At 43.5% G+C, this 26,033-nt stretch overlaps 2 protein-coding genes across 2 annotated transcripts in view; one reads left to right on the top strand and one right to left on the bottom strand.

Annotated features, from left to right (window-relative positions):
* LCP2 (lymphocyte cytosolic protein 2) overlaps nucleotides 1-9,536 on the top strand; it is a 57,976-nt gene extending 48,440 nt beyond the window's left edge. Inside the window, exons 17-21 of the mRNA XM_075543202.1 lie at nucleotides 1,330-1,379; nucleotides 4,965-5,065; nucleotides 6,123-6,200; nucleotides 7,985-8,140; nucleotides 9,376-9,536. Coding sequence (XP_075399317.1) covers nucleotides 1,330-1,379; nucleotides 4,965-5,065; nucleotides 6,123-6,200; nucleotides 7,985-8,140; nucleotides 9,376-9,498 — 508 coding nt within the window. The 3' untranslated portion in view covers nucleotides 9,499-9,536. The remainder of the gene's footprint in view (nucleotides 1-1,329; nucleotides 1,380-4,964; nucleotides 5,066-6,122; nucleotides 6,201-7,984; nucleotides 8,141-9,375) is intronic.
* A 2,566-nt stretch (nucleotides 9,537-12,102) lies between these two features.
* On the bottom strand, nucleotides 12,103-19,916 carry C2H5orf58 (chromosome 2 C5orf58 homolog). The gene is made up of 4 exons (XM_075543201.1): nucleotides 19,863-19,916; nucleotides 18,661-18,747; nucleotides 17,557-17,650; nucleotides 12,103-12,313 (listed from the first exon to the last, which is right to left on the bottom strand). Exons 3-4 carry the CDS (start codon nucleotides 17,648-17,650, stop codon nucleotides 12,162-12,164), a joined length of 246 nt encoding a protein of 81 aa, XP_075399316.1. The 5' UTR covers nucleotides 18,661-18,747; nucleotides 19,863-19,916; the 3' UTR covers nucleotides 12,103-12,161.
* Between the last annotated feature and the right edge of the window lie 6,117 nt (nucleotides 19,917-26,033).

Genomic DNA, 26,033 nt, shown 5'->3' with positions numbered 1-26,033 from the left:
ATCCCTTCACTGGGCCCCTCCCCTTTTGTTCATTCTCACAAAATATTACTCGCCGAGCTTGCTGCACAGAGCAGATTTTACTGAAGGCTCGGGCTCTTGGGTACGGATGTGCTAGGTCGGCATGGAGCAGACAGCATAGATGGCAGGTAGCAATGATGACAACACCGGAGCCCTGGTAGTGCAACGGTTGAGCACTGGGCTGCAGCCGTTAAGTGAAAGGTCGGCAGTCACTGTGTGGAAGAAAGATCAGCCTCTGTAAAAATCGTTGTGTTGTTAGGTGTCATAGTCAGTGCTGACCCACGGTGACCCTACGCACAGCTGAATGAAGCACTGCCCAGTCTGGTGCCATCCTCATTGTCCCAATTCCCAGCCCATGTTGCAGCCACTGTGTCAGTCCCACTCGTAGAGAGTCTTCTTTCCGCTGCCCCTCCGCTTTACCAAACGTGATGTCCTTCTCAGGGACATGTCCAAATTGTATAAGATGAAGTCTCAGCATCCTTGCCTCTAAGGAGCACTCTGGCTATACTTCTTCCAACACAGAGTGGTTTGTTGTTTCAGCAGTCCATGGGACTTTAGTATTCCCCTCCAGCACAATTCAATGCATTGGTTCTTCTTCAGCCCTCTCGATTCAACGTCCAACGTTCAAGGCATAGGAAGCGATTGAAAACACCATGGGCTGCATCAGTGGCAACGTAGTCCTCAACGTAACAACCGTGCTTTTCAATGCTCCATAAGCACTGATTATAGGTCCAGGCAAGAAACAATGCTTGACACCTTCAGCTTTTCCTCCATTTGTCTTGATGCTACCTCTGGGCTCCGTGGTGAGGATTCAGGTGTTCCTCACAATGAGTCATAATCCACACTGGAGGCTGCAATCCCTGATCTTCGTCAGCAAGTGCTTCAAGTGTTCCTCCCTTTCAGGAAGCAGGGTTATGTCGTGTGCATACAGCAGGTGTTTACGAGCCTTCCCCGATCCATCCTGGTGCAGAGAACATGACATCAATCCTGTGGGGTAGTTTTATTCTCCTCCAGGGTTGCTATGAGTAGGAATTGATTTGATGGCAGTGGGTTTGGCTTGTTCGGTTTACTAACCTAAAGGTTGATGGTTCAAACCCACCCAGTGGCCCGGCAGGAGAAAGAGTTTACGAGTTGCTTATGAGAAGGTTACAGCCAAAAACACTCCATGGAAGAGCCTGTCTTGGGCCAACAGTAGAATGTGTCTGGGGGATTCTTTCCCTTTCTTGCCCAGGTCTGTAGCTTCAAAGAAGAACCCAGCGTCTCCAACTGGCCCCTTCCTAACCTAAAACCTGCCCATTTCTGTCTCCGCAGCAGCAGCCATTTCCCGCAGAGTGCCTCGCTGCCACCAGGCTTTCCTCAAGGTTTGTGCCACCGTTACTTCTCTGCCAGCTCTCCTGTGTGACTAGGGTCCCAATCTGTCCCAAGACCTTTGACAAAGGGCGTGCTGTTTCCTGAAGGCATGGAACTTCCTCAATCCACACTTAACTCAGCGCCTGCAGTGCGCAGGGACTGGTGGAATAATGTGACATAAACCAGCACTAGTGCATGCACGCGCGCACGCACGTAAGCTCTCGCCCACAATCTACCCATATAGACTTCCTCCCGACTTCAAGACTTGATATTTTTTGCTTTGTTTTTTTATTCTTGCATGCCTTGTTTGTCCTCGGGTTGTGGATTAGAGGTCTCTATTTCCGAACCTTAACCAGTGAAACAAGAGTGCTGGTGGCAGTGGTTCCGTGTTGGGCTGCTAACTGCAAGTTCAATAGTTCAAAACCACTAGTCATTCCCTGGGGGAAAGACGAGGCTTTCTACTCCCATAAGAGGTTACATTCCCAAAAGCGATTTTTGAAAATACTCCCGAGATTTTTTTTTTTTAACAAATTAAGATTTTTGTGGAAACCTAGCCAGGAGCAAGTCCATCAGTGTCATTTTCCAGCAGCATGGTGTCCCTGTGTCACATTGTATTAACTCCTCTATCCTCTCAGGATAGCTTTTTCATGACAGTGTTGCACACTTAATCAATAGCAGGGTGTAGACACTGCTTTTATAGGCGCTGGGATCCCTCCTCCAACATGCAACTCATTTTACAACCTGGCTCTGAAACTGAGCCAACCTATCTCTGAGGTTGGTCTACAAGCTGACTGAAGTGTGGACAGGTTTCCCAATTTATTTTCTTGAGAAAACCCAGGGATGTGGATTTTGATCTAAAATTAATTTTTAATTATTGACTTAATTTTTTCATGCTATAAAGACCAAGTCCTTTTTAAATTTTGGACTCTTGATCCAGCCACAGAAAAAGCAATCTGTTTTAAATCACAAATTAAACCAAAGAGCTGTCACTGAGTCGACGCTGACACATGGGGGTCCCATGTGCATCCGTGTACAGCCGTGCTCCCTGATGTTCCAAGACAGACTGTTTAGAAGAGGTTCCCAGACCTTTTCTCCGAGGTACCTCCGAGTAGACTCCAACCCTCAACTGTCTGGTACACAGGGAGCACATAATTAGTAAATTGCAATGACGGCTCAAGGTTGACTTTTCAGGATTGCATTCAGTTGAAAGATCACAGTGTCCTGGCACTAGTGACATCCCTAAGTTCTCCATGTTTCCTAAGCACTGAGGCAATAGCTCCCATGTGCCTCACATGCTGTTCACAGCCTCCAAATGTCCCCCCGCCCCAACTCCCTGTGTTTTGTGAAGGCACATCTGTGCTGCCTGTCTGGTCCCTGTAAGCATCTGAATTCCAGATCCCAAAGCAAGTTCCATGCTTCCTCAATTTATGAGTGGGTGGGTAGTTTTATATGTCTGGCTAACTAATATTTGATATACTACATTCATCAAAATTAGCATCTTTCCCCCAAGACTGACCAAACTCCTGGTCCCCATTCTCCACTAATTCCTTCATGTCCAATAGCCCGTTATAAGACCTAGAAACTGGGTGGGTGGGTGATGGTGGAAAAAGGTAGATGTGCCTGCATTATGCTGAGTGAAGTCAGCCTCTCACATAAGGGCAAAGGCCATGCGACTTCACGTATATAGAAAGTCAAGCAAAAGTAAGTGGATCGTGACCACAGTTTACTGGTGGTTACCAGGGACAGGAAGAAGGGAGACGGAGGGATGGTAGTTTCATGGTGATGGAAAATTTACATTGATAAAGGGCAGCGTAGTATAACAGATTATTGTAATTGCTGTCGATAAATTGTGCAGGAATAAAAAAGTTGAATTGACAAAAGGTGTGTGATAACTATATTTACAACAATGATCAAAAGAGGGAAGCCACTGCTCAGGCTGCTTATATACCACAAACCACCTCATGGCATTTGGTTTCTTGGTTTGGAGGTTTAGGGTCAGGGTTGCATGGGCATCCCAGTTAATTGGCCTAATGGTGTGTTCACTGCTTCTGTTCTACTATGTGCCTGATTCATTTACAAATGCATAGGGTCTGCAAAGCTTGAAAGCAGCCATGCAAGGCACACACATATTGTATGGCTCACCGGGAGCAGTGAAAAGGTTCTTTCTCCATATTGCTGGTTCTGTGGCTAAAAAGGAAGGAGGTTCTCTTTTCAGAACCACATCCAGGCCTTTAGTGCGGTGCTTTGGGTGTGCTGCCTACCTTTGAGCTGGCATTTCCACACCACCAGGATATGAAGGTAGCCTTTCCTTGTTCCTAAATAACCATCTATGGCTGCCTTGACCTGCCAGAATCTTCCTTCTACAATCTGCAGTGCCTCAGCGGGCCTTACCTTTGCAGCCCATAGCAGCTGCTGTGATCATGCTTGTTGAGTGGATGGCCTCTAGCTGTCTGGGAATGCCAACTCTTCCTAGGTAACTCTCTTGTCCTCAGTGGAACAGTTGGCCATTTATGGCACATGGTAGGTGTGCCCACACCTTGATGCTACCATGCAAATACCTGGGCCCCAGGGCACTCAAGGTTCCTTCAGAGATTCTCATCTCTGTTTGAGAACCATAGCCCTTACGTCTCAGCCCAGCAGTAACAGCACATGCTTCGCTCATCCTCTTTGAGCCTGGGTTTCCTCGTATGCAAGATGAAGACCGTCCTTCCGGTATGGTGATGTTGGAGGATCAGAGGTAGGTAACATATCCAAAGCACTACACCCAAGGCCTGGATGCCATTCTGGAAAGAGATCTGCCGACTGAAGGAAGGGATAATGTATGAGGGATAAAGAAACTACTCAGCTAATAGAACCCCATCACTAGCACCTAGAACACAACCTTGCCAACCACAAGTCAAGACCTTCAAGGTTTCCCTGAGATGAGGAGACATGATCGTTGGAAGTTTCTGGGAGCTGTCAACAGGAAGAGGGTTTTAGAGAGGGTGAAGCACAAGTTCAGGGTCACTAACTTGAACCTCAGATACTCTGCACTGCCTGCCATGTGAGATGCACAGCTCAATTTTTCTGGAAGCCTCATAAACTTTGGTTACCAAGGGAGGGGGCCAAAGAGCTAAACATAACCTCAAAGGAGTCTCACCTTGTCTCAGATAATGTAGATTTATTGTAAAAATCATGAGAAAATAAGACAAAAGGGTGCCCCCCTTTTGATGGCGTGCGTTGTCACTGTGCTGGCTGTCGGACTCCCTGAGGGGAACGTATGAAGCTGTATCTCGTGTTCTTCTGATGTCTACATGCAGATGCCTCTCTGACTTTCCTGTAAACGGCTCTAGTCACTTTATAGGATGTCGTGTGCATCTCTAAGAAGTCACCTGAGTTTGAATTACTGCTCTCAGAAGGTTACTGGCACGGTTAGGTGACACTACCCGAGCCGCCCTTGTGAATTTTAAAAGGGGAGCTTGTTTTTAAAATCCGGGTTTCCTGAAATGTTAACTATCTGAACAATTATAAGGACAGTATGGCGGAGGGAGGGGGTATGAGTAAAGTAAAAAAATAGCTGAGCGTAAATTAACTTGCACAATTCTGTACTTTGGAAGGGCCCATCTGTAGACCACCACCCAGAATCGCATCCGAGGGCAGGAACTTTCCTCTGCCGCTTCCGAACAAACCCCAGCCCCCAGCCCCTGGGAACACCGAGGTAAGAGAACACATGTGTTCACATGTGTGTTCTTCTCCACAAATAAGTCATTGGAAAGTCCCATTTAGTACACTTTTATACGTGTATCTTCTGGTGGTCTCAGTATATTTTTAAAGAAGCAGAAGGAAGGAAAAAAGAGAAGTCAGAGGGAGAATGCAGGGGAAAGAAATCATCCCCTTTCCCTCTGCATTCTTGCCATTCTCGGAGCCTCCATGACTGTGCCAAAGCGCATGCTTTCATCAAACGCTGAGCAAGGGAGTCCTTTCTTAAAAGAAATGTTTCTGAGTTTCTCATTCTGCATATGTCCATCATTCAAAGGCTCCCTAACCTGGTTTCCTCTGTGTGTTATTCTACTAAACTGAAGAAATAATTCTAGGTTTATCGTGTCTGGTTAGAGATGGAACTGGATAAGCCAGTGGCCATCGGATCAATTCTGGCTCCCGGCGATGAACCCGGTGGGTCAGAGGAGATCAAGGTGTTCAGTGGTTGTGATCTTTTACAAGGAGATCACCAGGCCTGTCTAGTGAGGCACCTCTAGATAAAGTTGAAGCACCAACCTTTTGCTTAGCAGCCAAGAGCCTCAGTATTTGTACTCCCAGGGACTCCAGTGGTTAAAGGTTGCTTATAGCCAGCTCCCTCTGCAGAGTGGCAGGATTGAAAGGAGCTCACATAACACCTCTACAAGGAGCCCCACCAAAAGGAGTCAGTGGAGTCTATGGTTTCAGTTAGTTCAGCTGCTTCCTAAAAAGGTGGAGGTTCAAATCTACCCGAGGCACCTCAGAAGAAAGGCCTGGAGAGCTACCTCTGAAGCATCAGCCAGTGGAAGGTCCGTGGAGCCCAGTTCCCCAGGGACACACACACACACACACACAAAGCTGGCCTGGACTCTGCGACAACTGTTCTAAATGATTTTGATATTCAAGTGAAGACAGCAAATGTTTCAGACCTCATGGAATGGAGGTGGTAGTTTATGGAAATGATGGCTTGCAGGCGTTTGTTTTCACTGATATGTGTAACTGCAAAATTCATTCCATTCTTAAAACATTTACAATTTCAGGATTCATTAGATGAAGAATGGTACGTTTCTTATATTACCCGACCAGAGGCAGAAGCTGCTCTTAGAAAGATAAATCAGGTACGCTGCTCGTGTTTACTTTTGAGTAGTTATAAATATTAATGGACGGTGTAAAGGGAAGTTCCTTTTATTGAGTGCCAATCATTCTGCTACATGGGGCTCCTGTGATGGCACCTGCGAGGAGGCCCATTGGTGTCAGCCTTCCCGTGTGGGCCCCACGGCAGTGCCTCCTAGGACCCCGAGAAAGGTGTGAAAACAAGGGCAGAAGCACTGGGCTGGCATGGGCTTTGAGCGTTTTAATAATAAAGTATCCACGTTATCAAAGGAACCATCCCATGCCTGAGCGAGACATCCCCCCTTCCCCTAACACAGACATGGATGGAGGGTCTTCTATACAGAGAACGGCAGCCTGCTGAGCCCCTTGGGAGAAGCCCCTAGCTTGTCCTTTAACACCATGAGATCCTAAGTAGATTGCCTGTGGCCCTGAGCTGGACCCTAGTCTTTCATTCCAATTATCAGAGAGGGGAAAGAAAACATCCTTCCCCTTTGCTCCATTGGATATTGGATACTGTGACTGTATCTAAAGTATAAAGCCATGGCACTCAGTCTTAGCCCCACAGTTAGATCATCTGTTTAATAATCCCAATGCCTGTTCCTGACCCTGAGGTTTTGATGTAAGGAGTCCAAGGTGGGGTGTTGTGTAGGCTCTGGGGTTCTCTAGCCTCCAGCCCCAACCCACTGCCAAGGAATCCAGTCCTACTCCAACTGGCCCAGGTGATTATAATGGGAAGGCAAGGTTGAGAATCAGGGGCCCAGGGTTTGTTTGTGTAACAGAGATGTCCTGGCTGGCTCAATTAACTGGGAATAAAGAGAACAGAGAAAGACGGTATTGCCCATTGATGGCTGTGCAAAGACATCCTGATTCTCTATAGCGAGAAGGGTATAGCTAATTCATTCCTAATTGAGTCTATTTTCCTCTTAGATCTTGCAGTAAGGCTCATGTAGCAGTAATTGAGTGATGACATTTTTAAGTACTGGACAAATCACAACCCTTTTAGTAACTCTCAGGATAAGTACAGACTTTTCCTTCGAGTGTGTCACAGATGAGATGCTGTACTATCGAGAGAGCGTGCGGTGGGTGGGTACTGAGGCTCACTTGAGAGGCATTGGTGGGTTCTCTACCTTGGAATGTGAAAAGAAAGGATTAGGGAATGAGCTCACAGGACCAGAACGGTCTATTTTGTCAAGTAAAAGCCCCCGGTTTCTCCTTTTCTTTTCTTAAATCATTTTATTGGGGGCTCCTACAATAATTCACACATCAGTTGTGTCAAGCACACTAGTACATCTGTTGCCATCATCCTTTTGAAAACATTTTCTTTCAACTTGAGCCCTTAGTATCATCTCCTCTTTTTTCCCTCCTGCTCCCACCCTCCCTCCCTCGGGAACGCTTGATCAGTTATATATATATATATATATATATATATATATATATATATATATATATATATATATATATATATATAAATAAATTCTTTTCATATCTTACACCATCCGCTGTCTGCCGTCACCCCCGTTCTGTCAATACTGAAAAGCGGACTCCTTTTTCATTAGGAGACTTCAAAGGGGTTGGCTTGTAAGTTTCTCTGCTGTCAGCTCTGCTGCCTCCTTCTTGACAAGCAGACACTCCGTAACCCACGGGCCTGTGGCGGACGGGGCCCGAGTGCTCACCGCCTTGTCACGCATGAGCATTTGCAGCAGATCCCTGGAGGCTGGGCTAAGGCTCTTGTGGCAACACACGTGTGGACTTTCACTGCTCCCATGATAACGAGACTGTATCCTCTCAGGATGGTACTTTTCTGGTGAGAGACAGCTCTAAGAAAACAGTTACCAACCCGTATGTCCTCATGGTGTTATACAAAGATAAAGTTTACAACATCCAGATCCGTTACCAGGAGGAGAATCATGTTTACTTGTTGGGGACTGGACTCCGAGGGAAAGAGGTAAGGAACCCTACCACTTTCAAACTTTCCCCAAGGTCTCCCTTTCCACCCCACTACATTGTAAGCTTCTCTGGGAGGCCAGGGTCTATGGCAACTTGAGAGTTAAATCACAGAAGCCTGTCACTCACTGGAAGGAAATGAACAGTACTTAGCTCTGCCAAGCATCCTCCTTTAGACCCTTTCCCCCAACCGTCTAAAATACATTTCCGTTATAAACTATGAAAATAGGTTAATATTTATATTTTTAACGATGGTGTCAGAGGTAAGTTCCTTCTATCATTCACCCTGCGACATAAATTTCTCCCATAATGATTCACAATCTCAGACACCCAAAGAAGGGACCAGACTGTGTTTGGGTAGCACTGTTGTTAATGACAGGTGTGAGATGAGGGTACAGAAACCAAGACCACGGCTGAGAGCAACCCCAAAGCAAGCAAGGGTCATGATGAGAATTCAAAACCAAACCAAGCTCACTGCCATTGAGTCAATGCTGACTCAGCCACCCTCTGGGAGTTTCTGAGACTGTAACTGTTTACAGAAGTAGAAAGTCCTGTCTTTCTCCCTTGGAGCTGCTGGTGGTTTCCAACTGCTGACCATGTGGATCACAGCCCAATGCATAACCACAACACCACCAGGGCTCCTCGTGACAACAGTATGGGAAAAGGACCCCTTTAATGAAGTTGAAGGAGTCCTTGGTAGTGATGGGGCTAAGTGTTGACTAGGAACCCAAAGGCTCGCTGTTTGAAGCCACTAGTCATTTCATAAGAGAACGAGGTGCCAGTCATACGGCTTTGGGAACTCCACGGGGCCATGCTACTCGCGTTGCCATGGGCTGGTCTCCACTTGTGAGCAAAGAGCATATGAAGTTAAAAACCAGAGGAGGTGCAGGATGAGATAAGCAATGGCACGTTGAGGGAATTGCAATGTGTGGGTTGAAACAAGATATGTCAAAATTGTTGAATGTAAAACTGATGATGCGCTCTATAAACCTCACCTAACTCACAATAAGGAGTCTACATAAAAGGAATTGGAAGTAATGAGAAGTTTTATTAATATTTTGTTGGCTATTGATGATTTTTTTCAGAGCTCTGTGGTAGAAATTATTAAAATAAACATTTGCCTAAATGGTCCTTTGATCTTCAGAGCATCAGGTAGTAGGGTGTATTATATGATGAAACACTGAAAGTCATGCTTCCCATTCCCATGTGTGTACCCTGCTATCTTGCATCTTTCAGGACTTCCTGTCCGTGACCGACATTATTGACTACTTCAGGAAAATGCCACTCCTGCTCATTGATGGGAAGAACCGAGGTTCTAGATACCAGTGCACATTAACGCACGCTGCAGGGTATCCATAGCACACTAGCCAAGGAAGAGCACCTTCCGCTTGCCGCTGTTGCCCACCCAGGGAGAGCTGTCACCCTGAGACAACGGACCATGCTTGAACCTCAGCATGGAAGACAAGGGTTTTGTCTTTTTTTGTTGTTTTTTTTCAAATATGTTCAAATGAAGACTGTCAAATACCCCATAACTTATTTATTCTTCTTCCATGTTTATAAAGTGCATGGGTAGTGGTATTTGGTTCACTGTAGTAATTCACTTAAACAAAACAGACATGTCTTTTTTGGATGCCTGTTTCAAAGTACAATAATTTACATAGCCTCGGATAAAGGCCTGGAGCAATTTACAAAGTATTGAACTGTAATTCTTCATGGTATCACATGAATTTTTTTCCAGTAGAGAGACCATTGTCCATCAGAGGCAATCATTAATTTTCGACATATCATTTGAAATTACTAAAATCTACTTTCTCAGCAGCAATACTTTAAAGGCTTGAATATAGGACTTTATTCTTTCTTATTTGGTGGTGTTTGCTTGGGGGGCATTTTGTGTATTTTTTATGAAAAGATAAATGTATGTTGGGATAACTTTCTAGAATTAAAATTAATTTGATCTTTTGGCTTCCTTTTGGATTCCTAAAACAACTTTCAATGACTTTACTCTGTAGTCTCTATTACTGTGTTATTTTAAATTTTGTTGCAAAATTAAACTATAAATACCAACAGAAAAAGCATTTAACATTTAAATATGAGGCACAAACTTTGGTATGTCGAGCACGTGGGTTTCAGTTGGCACTTTATCCCATTCCCACACCCTGCTCCCTTCCACCTCTGCTACCCCAGAAGCATAGCCAAGAGATGGAGACTTTACCCAAGACACAAGAGCGCATGAGGCAGCAGTGCACACACACATCAGACTTTTATATTGCGGTCTAACCTTCCCTTTCTCTCTCTTTTCATCCCTCTGAAAACTGCCAGGAATTCCTTTATCTTTATCCTTTCCAAAAAAAATCTCTATCCATCCTCCACAGTGATCTGATTCTTCTTCAGTATACATGTCTCATTAACACAAACTAGTAGGCGGTTAGCAAGCCCAAACCTGGGATTCAGCAACAACACAGTGACAACAACTGAGCAAATGTTTCCTTTGGGGGCCTTGGTTATTATTCTGTATATATTAACAAACTTTTTTGGTTTCACTTAGTTCACAAGTTTTCTAAGTGGCAAAGGAGTATCTTCTATCTTCATGGCCACAATCCGAAATAAAGGCTATCAGAAAGGTTTAAATGTTTCCTGGTTCAAACTGATGAATTTCTAAGAGAATGGGTCAGTGGAGACTTAACCCAATGATGATAACAACTAGCACTTTACCAAACCTCATGCTATGAAATGGAAATTCTCAGTTTAGGGTTGGCAGGCCTAAAGCTGACCTGCCCATATTAATTTACATGATTTAATCAACAGGTTGTCCAATTGGCTGTTCAGTCCTTGCCCGCTCCATGCTGGGCAGTGGGGAAAACAGACACCGAAACGCGGCTTTAGAGTGCGCACAATCTGCTCTTGTTTCAGTGTGTGGTATTCTTTGTGTCAAAAAGGAGAGAGAATGACACATTTCAATGAAATTTTCAAATTTCAAGGCAACTATATTCTAGTGCAGGGGTCCTCACACTGTTTAAACAGGGGGCCAGTTCACTGTCCCTCAGACCTGTTGGAGGGCCGAACCATAGTTTAAAAAAACTATGAGCAATTCCTATGCACACTGCACATCTCGTATTTTGAAGTAAAAAACAAAGAGGGCAAAAACACCCGGTGGGCCGGCTAAATGTCCTCAGTGGGCCGCATGTTTCAGGACGTCTGCATCTAGTGCATCGCATTTACAAAGCAACCTTAAGATTCTTCTCAGTCTCTCCTGGCGGAATATGACAGAGATGAAGAAGTGTTCCAATGAAGGCACCCTATTCCATAGCTATGACAGAAAGGGGTGTTGGAGAGCTAATATCTTTAGGCAATGGGCACTCAGTAGCCTCGTCCTCAGGCACCAGCACCTCCATTCTCTGGGGAGGCCCCACCTCCTTTGTCAACACACCTGGCATATGGCGGGCAGAAAGCTGACTTACGAGCCTCCTTAGGGGGAGACATCTCACCCTAACGTGGAGTTGTCTGCTGCCATGCCTCAAGCCTCTTGTTCCTACCATGGAGGACATTAGTCTACAAAGAAATCAGAACTGGGAAGACGACAGTGGGTAAATTAGTGGAGACACTGAAATCTACTCCAACCAATGGACTGCCAAGACCCAATGCATGCTTCCACAAGTTTGAGTTATTTGGGGCAAGTACAACCAGAAGATTTCTGATTAATATAAGCTCATACCATCCACTAATAATTCATTAAGTCTCTTTCAACCTGAGCTAAATTCAAGTATAAGGTAAAAGATAAGCAATGTCCACAAATAATTTCCTGGACCATTAGTTAAATAAACCACCCTCTGAAATATTAAAACAGCAATGAAATAGCCTTTAAGATGTGGAAGTTAAATAAATAAATAAAATGATGCAGAAATATTTACAACTCTACATATATTTATTGTTTCAAATGATATTACATTTATGAGTATACTCAATTCTCCTGGATATTTTAATTCTACAATAAATACAATTAGCAATTTATAATTAACAAACAATCAGATGGAAAAACTATTAAAGGCAAGGGACACATCAGACAATTTAGACTCTTCAAAGAGGGGGTTGTTTTTTTCAATTTCATTAGCATCTTCTGTCTTCACAGGATTATTAAAATGCAGAGTAAGGTCACAAAGCAGTAACTGAGAGAGCTCTGTATAAAACAAAGAAATGGGATATTCATGTCATTGTTGCATATAGGCAATCTAAAGAAATGTTATTGTCCTAAAGAGCTATTTTCTAATTCCAAATTTATTTTTTTCAAGTGATACTAATCAAATCACAATTTAGGCAGAGCCTGGTTTAACTTAAAATCAGATTTATGGACTACCATGTAAGAATGACAAAGTTGTATTAGGTTTCTTTAGCCAAACTTGTTAGCTATCTTACTGAGTCACAATTTTGTTTACATATATTTTATTTTGATATTATCTAAGTGAGACATTCAACAAGTTTTAAAGAATCAAATAGATCTATAAAGATAGTTTTAAAACACAGTAGATCCTACCAACCGAGAGGCAATCATTCAACTTTATTAGCTCATTTTTTAAATTTTTTTATAATTGCTATTTACTTTCATGGACTCATAATATGCTTATTTTTTTCACTGTTGTATATTATCTTCTTTTTACTGACCATAGATGGCTCTTTATTCCTAGTAACATAATTTTGGGCAGCGTAATGTTTCAATTTGTATTATGTAAATATTCTTCACATCTAAATCTCATAGTATAATTACTTTACTGGAAGCCCAGACCCTTCATGCAAGTTAATCATTGTTAGTTTGTTTTTATTCATTCTGGTTGTACTTCTTCCAAGATGGATTTGTTTGTGCTTTTTACAGTCCCTGGTTCTTCAATATTCTTTATATCCATCAATCACAAATAGCCACCCACTGTCCTCCAGTCAGTTCTGACTCAGAGGGACCCTATAAGTGCCTATGGGAGACGGCCCCACACGGCCTCCAGCAGTGCAAACCTGTAGAGAAGCAGACAGCTTCCTCTTTCTCTTCTGGAGCAGCTACTTGGCTTTAACTTCCGGCCTTTTAGTTAGTAACCCCATATTCAACCCATTGTGGCACAAGGGTAGCTTAGCACAAATTTATCTGTGGAGTACATCTCCCCTTGGTACCTTCACATAAATAGTTGAGTGCTGCTGCATTGGTTCTGACCCATAGCACCCCCACCTACACCACAACACAGCACTGCCTGGCCTGCACCAATCTCACAATGTTCTTATGTTTGAGTCCATTGTTGCAGTCGCCATGTCAATCCATGTCCTTGGGGGTCTTCCTCTTTTTCACTGCCCTTCCCCATTACCAAGCATCATGTCCTTTAGAAGGACTGGTCTCTCCTGATAACATGTCCAAATTACGTGCGATGCAGTCTCACTCCCTATGCTTGCTTCTAAGGAGCATTCTGGTTGCTGTTCTTCCAGGACGGATTTGTGTGTTCTTTTGGTAAGGTACTTTCAATGATAATCACCAGCACCTTCATTCAAATGTCCAAGCTGTGTATGAGGTGAATGAAAATATCATGGCTTGGGGTAGGGGCACCTCTAAGTCTTCAAGTGACCTTGGCTATTTGGAAAAGTGTCCCCTCCCCAGAAGCATTCTGGAAGGATTGCTCTCTAGGCTTCCTGTATTGTTCCCATCCTGGGAATGCCCTCTTCCATAATCCTGGAGCCACCTTCCCTCCCCTGTTGAATGACCTGCTTCCAGAAACACATCTTTCCCTTTTTGGGATCTGCTCTCATTCTGTGGAACACAGCCTCATTAACTTTCCGAGGGGAAAATCGTCCTACAGCTGAAATGCCCCTCTAAACACACATTTTAGAGTGATTGGTTGACTGGAGGTAGAAATCTAGGTTGGAAAGAACACATGGCCTCGGGCTTCTGAAGGCATTACTATGTTGCCTTCTAGCTTGCCGAAGAATTTTCATGTGATCCTCAACTCTTATTTTTGTTTTTTCTCCTCTTTGGAAGCATAAGGATATTTTGTTCTAGAATTTTGATTTCACAATAGTATGGTTTCTTTATTCATTGTACTGGACTCTTTCCTTGTGGAAACTCAGATATTTGGGGCAATTCTCTTACCTTTCATCTTTGACAAATTCTCTTCCTGCTTTGTCCTATAACCTTGCTTTAATTGAATTGTAGAGCTCTTGGAGAGCCCTCATGTAGTGGTTAAGTACTCAGTGGCTAAGTAAAAGGTGGGCAGTTCAAATCCACCCCCGGGCTACAGGAGACAGATATGGTAGTTTCTCCTTGAAAAGACAATGGTCCTGGAAACCCGATGGGGCAGTTCTACTCTGTCCTACAGGATGGTTCCGAGTTGGAATTGATTCAGTATCAATGGGTTTGGTTTAGACTTCCTTGACTGAACTTACTTTCCCCCAATAATTCATATCCTGTCATTGTGCTTTACAACCTAGAGGATCCCTCATTTGATGCCCAATGCCTTCAGTAGGAATTTTCGTTTCTGTTGTCATGTTCATTTGGTGGTTGCTGTTCTCTAAATATCCCTTTATTAGACACTTTTCCTTTATTTTTCATGGACTCGGCATCTTCTCTGTGATACTGACAGTGTTCGTCGCCCTTTATCCTTCTTCTTCTTCATTGAATCTACTAGTCTCTCATATGACATGCCTGTCTGAAACATTGCTTATATTTAACGTTGGAGGAGGAATGAAGCCGACTGCTGGAAACTCGGTGTTTCTTGCTGGACTACTTTGTTAAGAAACCTCTGCAGTTTGCACCTTTCCTTTTACACTGGTCAAATTCCTGCAAATGCAACCCAAAGCTAGATGCAATGAACAGCTAAGGGTCTAAATCATTGGATCCACACAAGTTGTCTTAAGTTTCTGTTTTCAGTACTCCCTCCCTTGAGGTTCTTGGCTCCAAAACAGCCCGTTGTTTCACTCTGTTGGTGACTAAAAACTGAGTTTGCTGTCGTAGAAAGAAAGCAGGTGCCCAGTTACAATGTGCATGGAATGCACAGCTTCTTCAACAGACATTTAAGTAGCCCCCTTGTTCTAGCTCCACTTTCGCTTACACATGTAACGAACTTCTCCAAGCTTTCAGCTTTGTCCAGTTAACTCAGGAGTCAGACTTTAGAGGTCCGTTAAATGTTACTGCTTGCCTATTTTCTGCCCAGTTGCTTTCCATTTTTTGTTATTTCATCTTGAGAGTTCTGTATGTTGTAGGCTCTACCCTTTTAAAGTCACTTTAGGGTAAAATCTCAGACCTGCCATTTGCTAGCTGTATGAATTTAGGAAAGTGAATTAACCTCTTTGCGTCCCTGTCCACATGTCAGTGCTGAAGACGTTTATAGCAACAGATGAGCTTCTTCTTAGGGTTGTGATGGACACTATGAGAGTTCATTTATGTGGCACTCTTGGAAACCTGCCCGGCCTATGCTAACAAATGGTATCGTTGTGATTATTTGGGGGAAGGAGTCGGGACAAATTCAATCTTCCATAGGTTTACCAAAGCCTACCTTTCTAGTCTGACTCTACTGGCCCATTGCAGACTAACTGCTTAATCTACCCAACCAACTTTTCAGGACATATCTATCGTTGTTTTATTTCATGAAAGAATCCACTTCCCACACTTGCCCAAATGGAACAGCCAGAACAAACAGCTTGGGGCTGAATCTAAGCTTCCTTATTTTTAATGAGTTAAAACATTAATTTATAAACACTTTGCAATAGTAAACCTCATAGGAATTCAGTTAGAGTAACACAGAGTGTGTGATAGGTGGTATGAAAGATGGAAGGGGTACTATCCTTGTTCACAAGTGTAAGTGACCTTGATTAGTAAGTGTGGTATGGGGGGTGGGGATGCAGTGGTGGGCAGTCAGAGGGAAATGCATGTTTCAAAGGCACAGATACAAGAGAACAACAGGTGTAAATAGGCAATTAGTTTAGTATGACTGAAGCACAGATGAGGAGAGAGAAAAGAGTGAGATAGGTAACTGGAGAGGCAGACTGAGGCCTGATCCATCACAAGAGGTTTAATAGTCCATGCTAGGAAGTTAGGCTTTCTCCTGAGGATAATGGGGAGCCAGTGAGGGTTTCAGCAGGAACAGACTGTTGATATTTACATTTGAGAAGGGTTGTCCAGGTAGGATGTTGAGAATATTTTTGAAAGCCGAATTCTACAAAACCAACCACATTTATTTGTATCAGGCCACTCAGCACCTTTGCTAGCATGCACTGAGACTATGAGAAGTAATCTGGTATAGGACACAAAGCCCTCCCCAAACTCATCTGACCTTGGGAACACACACCCTCGTTTTAGCTTTATTTTCTTACAGACTAACCATAATTACTTCTCAACACCAAGCAGAACCTGGGAAATATTGAACTAATAAGAACCTAGAGAGAACTGTAGAAAAAGAATACCAGCCACTCACTGCTTGGTCCTAACTAACAACCACACCCTTCTTCTTGGTGGTGTAACTTGACTTCATTTGAAGGGATCCTTTCCCCATCTCCATCCGTAAATCCTCACTGGTCCAAATTGGTCTTGGCAGTCTCATTGGTCTTGGCAGGCCCCTTACCCTTGGCTGTGGCTGCTGTCAGCATGCGCATATGATGTAAATCTGGCCAACGGAAGGAAAAGGGACATGCGCTGGAAGGATCCAAAGAGAGACGTAGAGAAAGATGACGGCAGAGAAACCATCTCCTCTTCAGCTGTCTGGCCACAGTGAGTGCTGACCATGGAGAGTGAAAACAGAGTGAGCATGACCGAGCAGGCAACTGGAAAGAAGCGGGCGCCTCTGAAGCTATCAACGCTCTGAATTTACTTGAGGGCTGCCTCCTTTGGATCCCCCTTTAGTTTCCTTACTGGTTACAGGCTGGTGATTTTCCTTACAGGCGAGGAATTTTCCACAACCAAGAAATGTGTATAAAGGAATAGGTTATGTCAAGAAATGTCCAATCAGAAACATCTCAAAGAATAACAGGGTAGGTGTGAGGTGACTGGTTAAACTTCATCACCTATGCGGTCTAATCCTGCTCTATAAATCTGTTTAAAACGAAGGATGCTTAACCTTTAACGGAATCAAACAACTTGTCGTTTTTATTTTGGAAGTAACCTTTGGGTCTTAATACAGATGAATGCATAAAGGCACTGGATTTTGTGGAATGTGACATTATTGTGCAATAGGCAAAGGAAAATAAATGAATTTAGAGGAATTAGCTAAACATCACCATAAGCTTGTCAATGTCTAGAATAGGAATTCAGGTTACTCTGTGGACATGTCTTCATAAGAGAGTGCTTCTCATTACAAGTCAAGGTCCACGTACACCCCAGCAGGGGCAGCACAAATGGACTCTACCCTGCTAGTTTTCAACCTCATGTGTAAGCACTGTAAGCAGCAATTTCATGTTTACCTTTCATCTTCTTTAATTCCAAAGAAATGGTGTTCAGGTTTTTAATCATAGCTTCCACGTTCAGCTTATGGTCAGAAACGTTATTCTCAAGCATCTGATTTTAAAAACAAACAAAAAAGCAGAATGGACCCATCAGAAACATGTGTATTTAAAATGCATTTTCAGGATTTCTAAAATGAAAATAAGCTTTTTGAAAACAGAAACAATTGTTAATCATAGTCTTTTTTAACATGGTTAGAATAGTAACATCCGTGGTTGGGTAATATTTTCCCAGCTGAAAATATCTCCCCCTGGAATTATTTGGATGATGTTTCTACTTTAATCAGACGACATCCACAAGATGGGGCCCTTACAATAGAAATGTCCCATTTTCAGAACGCCTTATCTCTTACAAACGACCTTACAGCTCAGCAGTCATATTAGAGTTTCTCTGATTTTCTTTATGTAAATTAATTATCTTTTTCCAATTAAATTCTAGGCAGCATTCAAATATAATTTAAGTACACAGAAAAACAGAATTTAATGATTACTAGTTAACTAAGAGGTTGGCAAAAAGGCCACATTTAAGTTTGGAGGGTTAGGACAACATGTAATTCAATCCTGGATAACTAGAATGTGTAAATTAACATGTTCTTATGTTATAATAACTCCAAAAACCAAACTCACTGTCACTGAGTCAATTCTGACTCATAGTGACCCTGTAGGACAGAACTGTTCCTGTGGTTTCTTGACACTGTAAATCTTTACAGAAGTGGAAAGCCCCATCTTTCTCCTGAGGATTGGCTGGTGGTCTCAAACTAGTGACCCTGCAGTTGCAACCCAGTGTATAACTCACGATGCCCTCGGGACTCCTTTATGATATACAGTATGTCCAGTCATCTGAGCACAACTCATTAACTAAGTTATAGAGAGCACCCATTTAACAAGCTGTTCCAGATACAAACACGGCACAGTGGTTCATGGGAAACGTGCTCAGCCATTCCAATCCCTTAAAACGACGTGACAAATGAAAAGCACCATGAGCACACACGACTGCAGCATGGGGAGAGCAGGGCAGTAATGCGGGGGTCGGAGAACTGTTTAAAACCAGGAAGACAAACTAACCTTTAAATCAATGCCTTGCTTCTGCCTCCAAGGCCGGAGAATGGATCCTAGTTCTGTCACTCACTTCAGTACATACACTAAGAATTACTAGAAGAGAAATAAAAACGGAAAAATAATTTTCCCCCTCCTAGACATGAAAGAATCCAATGTAGTTTCTATAAGGCCTGGTGGGGTGGTGGTGACACGTTGGGCTGAGATCTGCAGGGCAGCAGCTCCAAACCCCCAGCTGTCCCCAGGGAGAACGACTGGGATCCCTACTCCCGTAAAAAGTGGCCGTCTCAGAAAGCCACAGGGACAGCGCTATCCTGTCCTATAGGCCACTGTGGGTCGCATGGCCTCTACGCCTGGCCTGCCCTGTGAGGCCCACTGTCAGGTGGACCCATGGCGACCCTGTGTGGGCTGTGCTTGAGGGTTTTTACATGGCTGCTTTTCCAGAAATGGTTTGCCAGGCCTTTCACCCATGGCACCTCAAGGTGGCCTCACGTCTCCAACCTTGTGGTGACAGCCGAGCCCTCTCACAGTTGCACCGCCCTGGGGCCACCATCCAATTTTTGCTACTTTTCGGGGAACAGGGTGGGTGTTAAAAATAACCCCAACTCGATGCGGAGCCAAGGGACCCGACAGGCCAGGGCAGAGCTGCCCCCGCGGGTTATCTGAGACGCTAAGGCCGCCACGTTGCAGGTGTGGACAGCCCGGTCTTTGCCCCTCCGAGGCGGTTGGTTTTTCCGAAGCGGTTGACTTCGCCGTTAGCAAACCCACGCACAGCCTGCTGCGCCACCAAGGTTCCGTGAGAACAGAAGGGATGGAGCCGTGGCGGAGAAGCCCGAGCGCCGCCCGGTCTGGGGTCTGGAGGGCCCGGAGCCCCGAGGCCCAGTGTCAAGGCTGCCAGGAGCGCAGGGGCAAGGCCCACCGGGGCCCAGCAATGCACAGACCCTGAGAACATGAGGAGCGTGCTAGCCGCGGCCAGCCCCTCGGCCCCTCAGCCCGGACGGGCCCTTGGTAAGCGGGGCTGCGCTTCACATTCGACGGTCAACGGATTCTCCTCAGGCCACGGCCACGCAAGGAGCACGGCCAGCGCGGGGGGCCGGGCCTCACAGGCTGCACGCCCATGCCTGCCCTCCCTCAGCCCCGGCCTCCCCCAACCTGCAGAAAGCCAGCTAAACCGTGCTCCAAGTGACCCAAGCCGGACAGCCGGACCCTACCAGGAGCCACCTGGTCCCGTCTGAGGTAGCCAACGTCTGGACCGAAGTGGGAGGGCTTGGAAAGGCACGCGGAGTGAGGCTGGGCTTCCTGATTGGGCAGCTTCTCCGCGCCGTGCATTCTGGGAGTTGTAGTCCTGGGCAAGCCGCCTTCGCAGAAGGTTCTGGATGGCTGGGGCTGAGTGGGCACAGCCATAGGATGGGAAAGTTGCTGCCTCCTTTGGCCTTATACAGCCCAGGCGCTGCGCGAGGTGTTTTACAGACTTGATTGGCATTTATTTTCATCATGTAGTGTTATGACATGACTATGGCACTGCGACATTAAGACTAAGCCTTGAACTGAAACGGCTTGAGTCTGAATCCCATGCCGGCACTTGTCTAGCTGTATAGATGTAACCATTCAGAATTCAAATGCACTCCCTCTCCTATAAAAAAGAAATAATAACTAGATTTTAGTGTTATGGTCAGGGATAAGCGGGATAATGCCTGAAGAGGGCTTGGCATCCAGGTGCCCCATCAATGTTATTTATTATCATTCTTGTGAGCTGTTATAAATGAGTAACACACACACTGAGAGATAGACAGTTGCTTCTTACCAAGTGGAGAAGCTGGGATTCAAGCCAGCTTTTGCAGGTTATAGGACCTGAATCTTCACTGCCACAACTTTGGGGGTTGACCCATGATGGAGATTTTTCTAGGAGCCCTAGATTTGGTGAAGTGGCCCATGCACATTTGAGGCAATGACTGACAGCACCAGGTTCCACACAAGGTGCTGCTTTTTCAAAATCTCCCCATGACATCAGCCAGCTTCTTGAACCAGCCCCTTCCCGAAAAACAATAGCCCGTTTCACTGCAATTAGAGTTGATTGGGACTAATGGTGTCTCTAGAAGACAGAGTAGAACTGCCACAGTGGGTTTGAGACTGTAACTCCGTACAAGAGTAGAAAGCCTTATCATCTGTGGCTGGTGGTTTTGAACTGGTGACCATGAGGTAATTGGTCCAATGCATAACTACTATGTCACTAGAACCCCGTCACAGTCCATAGTCTTGTTTATTTATGTTATAACCTATTACTTTCACTTTCACCCTGTATTTTTGTCGTTTGAATGCGGTCAGACAAATGAATAGGTACATGGGAGAGCTGAGCTGTGGTCCTCACAACGGCTAGTTAAATAATCTTGAAAGGAATGCCTTCCTCTCACTGACCCTCAGTGTCCACATCTATTCCTTCATGAAAGATATGGACTAGATTAGTGTTCCCTAAATTCATTAGTGGAGCACTGTCTTCATTCTTTGCTATAACCTTGTGCCACTTGCGTTATTAATTCTTTAATGCCCTATATTTCCACCACTTGGCTGTCACGTTGTCGTACTGTGGTGCCACGTGTGTTAGTGTGATGCTGGAGGCTATGTCACTGGCATTTCAAATACAAGCAGGGTCCCCCAAATGTACAAGTTTCAGCAGAGCTTCCAGACTGAGAACAGCCTATAAAAGGCACAGGCTATCCACTTCTGATGAGTTAGCCCAGGAAACTTTATGGATAGCATTAGAGCATTATCAAATACTGAGTACTTCATAAATATAAACCGAGCATTGTCAGAGATAATGCCCGCAGGTGAACTCCCTCGGGTCTGGGGCCACTCAAAATATGACTGAGGAAGAGCTACCTTCTCAAAGTAGAGTCGACTGTAATGATGTGGGTGGAGCAAAGCCTTTGGGACCTTTATTTGCTGATGAGACATGACTCAAAATAAAGAGAAACAGCTGCAAACATCAATAAATAATCAGAACTTGAAATAAATCTAGGAAAACTGAAAGTTATCAACAATGAAATGGAATGCATAAAGATCAATATTCTAGGCCAATGGTTCTCAACCTTCCTAATGCCAAGACTCTTTAATACAGTTCCTCATGTTGTGGTAACCCCCAACCATAAAATTATTTTCATTGCTACTTTATAACTACATTTTTGCTACTGTCATGAATCATAATGTAAATATCTGATATGCAGGATGTATTTTCATTGTGACAAATGGAACATAATTAAAGCATATTGATTAATCACAAAACAATATGTACTTATATTTTGTGAAATATTTATGTGTTTTCCTATGGTCTTAGGTAACCCCTGTGAAAGGGTTGTTGGACCCCAAAAGGGGTTGCGACCCACAGGTTGAGAACCACTGTTCTAGGCATTAGAGACTGAAATGGACTGGTATTAGCCATTTTGGATCAGAAAATCTTATGGTTTACAATGCCAGGAATGATAGATTGAAGATGAATGATGTTGAATTCACAATCAAAAAAGACATTTCCAGATTTTGAAGTCTGTGATGATATAATATCTATCTGCCTACAAGGAAATCCACTCAAAACAACTATTATTCAATTTTTTGCACCAACCATTAAAGGTAGTGATGAGGAAATTGATGAGTTTTACCAACTTCTGTAGTCAGAAATTGATGAAACATGAAATCAAGACACACTGATAGTTATTGGTGATTTGAATGCAAAGGTTGGAAACACAGGCAGTTGGAAAATATGATGTTGGTGAAAGAATCAAAGCTGGAGATCACATGGGAGAATTTTGCAAGACCAAAGACTTCTTCTTGTAAATACCCTTTAAAAGAACATAAACAGTGCTTACCTACATAATCCTCAGGAGTTCTACTGATAGAATTCACAGAAATCAGACTGACTACACCTGTGGGAAGAGAAGATGGAAACGCTCAGTATCAACAACTAAAACCAGACGAGGGGCCGACTGTGGAACAAACTAGTGACTGCTCATTTGTAATGCACATTGACGCTGAAGGAAATTCACACAAGTCCGTGAAAGCCAAAATAGAAGGGTGGATTTGGAGAACATCTCAAAAGTGGACTTAACGCACTGAACATCAATGATAAATGGCATGTCAAACTGCAAAAGGTCATTAAAACGGAAGGCACAGAAAAGTCAAAGTAGATATCAGGAGATACTGTGAAACTTTCTCTGAATCATGGATCAGCTAAGACAAATGGAAGGAATGATGAAGTCACAGAGCTTAACAGAAAATTTCAACATATCAGGGAGATAAAATAAAATATGATATTGAAATATGCAAAGACCTAGAGTTGGAAAACCAAAAAGAAAAAAAACATACTCAACATATCTTTTTAAACTGAAAGAACCAAAGAAAAATCATCAAGTCTCAAGGTACAATTTTCAATGATTCTGTGGATAAAATATTGAATGATGCAGGAAACATCAAAAGAAAAAATAAAGAATACACAGTTCCTGTATAAATCCCCCCCTAAAAAAACTAGTCAACATTAAAACTTTTAAAAGGTAGCCTATGAGCAAGAACCAATAGTCCTGAAGGAAGAAGCTTCAATGCACTGACAGCACTATCCAAAAATTAGTTTCCAGGAATTGATGGGTTACCGATGGAAGTGTTTCCACCAGCCGATTGAATGTTTTAGCAAGCTGATGTAGCATTGGAAGCACTCACTGGTCTCTGCCGAGAAATTTGGAAGACAGCTACTTGGACAACTGACTGAAATAGATCCATATTTGTACTCTATCCAAAGTAATGTGACCGAAACAGAATGTTCAAAATATAGAAGAATATCATTGATATCACATGCAAGTAAAATTTTGCTGAAGATTACTCAACAACAGTCACAGCAGTAAATTGACAGGAGCATCAATAAGTTCAGCTGGGATCCAGAAGAGGACAAGGAACACGGGATATCCCTGCTGATGTCAGATAGAGCTTAACTTAAGACGAAGAGTGCCAGAAAGATGCTTACTTGCATTTTATTGACTATGCCCAAGCATTTGAGTGTGTGGATCATAACAAGCTATGGATAGCCTTGTGAAGACTAGAAATCCCATAACACTGCATTGTGCTCATGTGGAATGGGTCAAAGCAGTTGTGCAAACAGAACAAGGGTACACTGCATGGTTTAAAAATCAGGAAAGGTTCTCATCAAAGTTGTTTAATCTTTGTGTTGAGCAAACAATCAGATAAGCTGAATTATGTGAGGAAGTATAAGGCATCAGGACTGGAGGAACGCTGATCATGCAGAGGAAGCGACCTGGCTGAAAGTAAGGAGGCTGGAAACATTTGCTGATGAAGATCAAGGATTCCAGCCTTCAGTGTGAATTACCCAAAATCTCTTAACTGGACCAATAGGACCATCATGGACCAACTGAGCCATCATGATAGATGGAAAAAGAAATTAAAATTGTCAGGGGGTTCATTTTTCTTGGATTCATAATCAGTGTTCATGGAAGGAGCAGCCAAGAGATCAAATGATGCACTCACTGCACTGGGTAAATCTGCTGCACAAGACCTCTTTAACATACTGAAAATTAAGGATGTTGTTTTGAGGACTAAAGTGCGCCTGACCCAAGCCACACTGTTTTCAGTCGCCTCATATGCCTGTCAGGGTGGGATATTGAATAAGAAAGACCACAGAAGAATCAATGTATTTGAATTATGGTACTGGCAAAGAATGTTGAAAGTACCGTGGACTGCCAAAGGAACAAACAAATCTGTCTTGGAGGAAATACAGCCAGAATGTTCCTTAGAGGCTAGGATAGGGAGACTTAGACTCACATACTTGGACATGTTGTCAGGAGAGACCCGTCCTCGGAGAAGGACATCGTGCTTTTAAAGTAGAGAGGCAGGGAAAAGTCATGGGGATCCTTGGATGAGACACTTTGACATAGGGACTGCAACAAGGAGCCCAAGCATGAGAACAATTGGGAGGGCGGTGCAGGACTGGGCAGTGTTTTCTTCCATTGCACATGATGTCGCCATGAGTCAGAATTGACTCAATGGCACCTAGCAACAACGATATTCTACATTTGCTTAAAAGAGCCTGGTGTTGTAATGCATTGTGTGCTGGGGTGCGAAGTGCAAAGTCAGAAGTCAAACCCATCTCTGGGTGAAAGATGAGGCTTTCCAATCTTGTAAAGATTGAAGGTCCCCAAACTGCAGGGACAGTTTTTCTCTGTTCTGTAGCATCCTTTCCCAGTTGGAATCGTCTTCATGACAGTGAGCTGGGTTTGAGTTATATTTATTTTCTGTTTATCATTTAAAATTTTCTTTAAGATCTTTACATCTCCAACGTGAATGGAATAAAACATAAATAGAAGGTAACATAAGACAATGAAAATAAAACTATTTATAAATAATCTAGATACTCTTGCAGCCTAAGGACTTTGACCCCGTAATCTGGTGTTTGTTTGTTTGTTTTGTTAAAATGGTTGATTAATAAGTGTGGTTGTTAGGTCCACCTAGTTGGCTACAACTCAGAGAGACCCTATAAACAACAAAATGATTAACTGCCAGGTCTTTGTCATCCCCACAATTAATCCTGTTGGAGCCCATTGTTGCAGCTATTGTGTCAGTTCATCTAATGGAAAGTCTTCCTCTTTTCCACTGACCTTCTACCTACCAAACATGATGTCTTTTTCCAGGAACTGACCCCTCCTGATAACAATCCCAAAATATGTGAGATGACGTTTTGCCATTATAGCTTCTAAGGAGCCTTCTGGCTGTACTTCTTCCAAGATAGATCCGTTTGTTCTTCTGACAATCATGGTATATTCACTGGTTTTCAACACCATAACTCCAAGGCATCAGTTCTTCAGTCTTTATTCATTGTCTAGTTTTCACATTCCTATGAATTCATTGAAAATGTCGTGGCTGGGGTCTGGCAAACCTTATTCCTCGAGTGACACCTTAGCTCTATAACACTTTTAAAAAGGATTTTGCAGCAGAGTTGCCCGATGCAGCAGGTCATTTTGTTTCTTAGCTGCTGTTTCCATGGGCACTGATTGTGGATCTGAGGAAAATAGAATCTTTCACTAATTCAGTCTTTTCTCCATTTACTGATCTAACTGTGAAGATTTGCTTGCTTTATGTTGAGGAGTAAGCCTTACTGGAGGTAATAGTACTTCACATCATCTTCATCAGTAAGTGCTTCCAGTCCCCTTCTTTCTTCAAGTAAGGTTGTGTCATCCAAGGATTTCAGGCTGTCAATGAGTTAAGTGAGTCTGAACTGTTCAAAACAGTCTCACCAACAGAAACTTTCTCTTTAATAGAATCTCTAGGTTCCCAAATGTATTTTCCCTACTGCCCCTTTACAGAAAAAAAATATAGTTTTGATTTTATCAAAA

This window comes from Tenrec ecaudatus, chromosome 2, assembly GCF_050624435.1.
Source record: "Tenrec ecaudatus isolate mTenEca1 chromosome 2, mTenEca1.hap1, whole genome shotgun sequence".
Lineage (NCBI taxonomy): Eukaryota > Metazoa > Chordata > Mammalia > Afrosoricida > Tenrecidae > Tenrec > Tenrec ecaudatus.
Note: the sequence above shows the minus strand (reverse complement) of the source record. Positions and strands in the feature narration are given on the sequence as shown.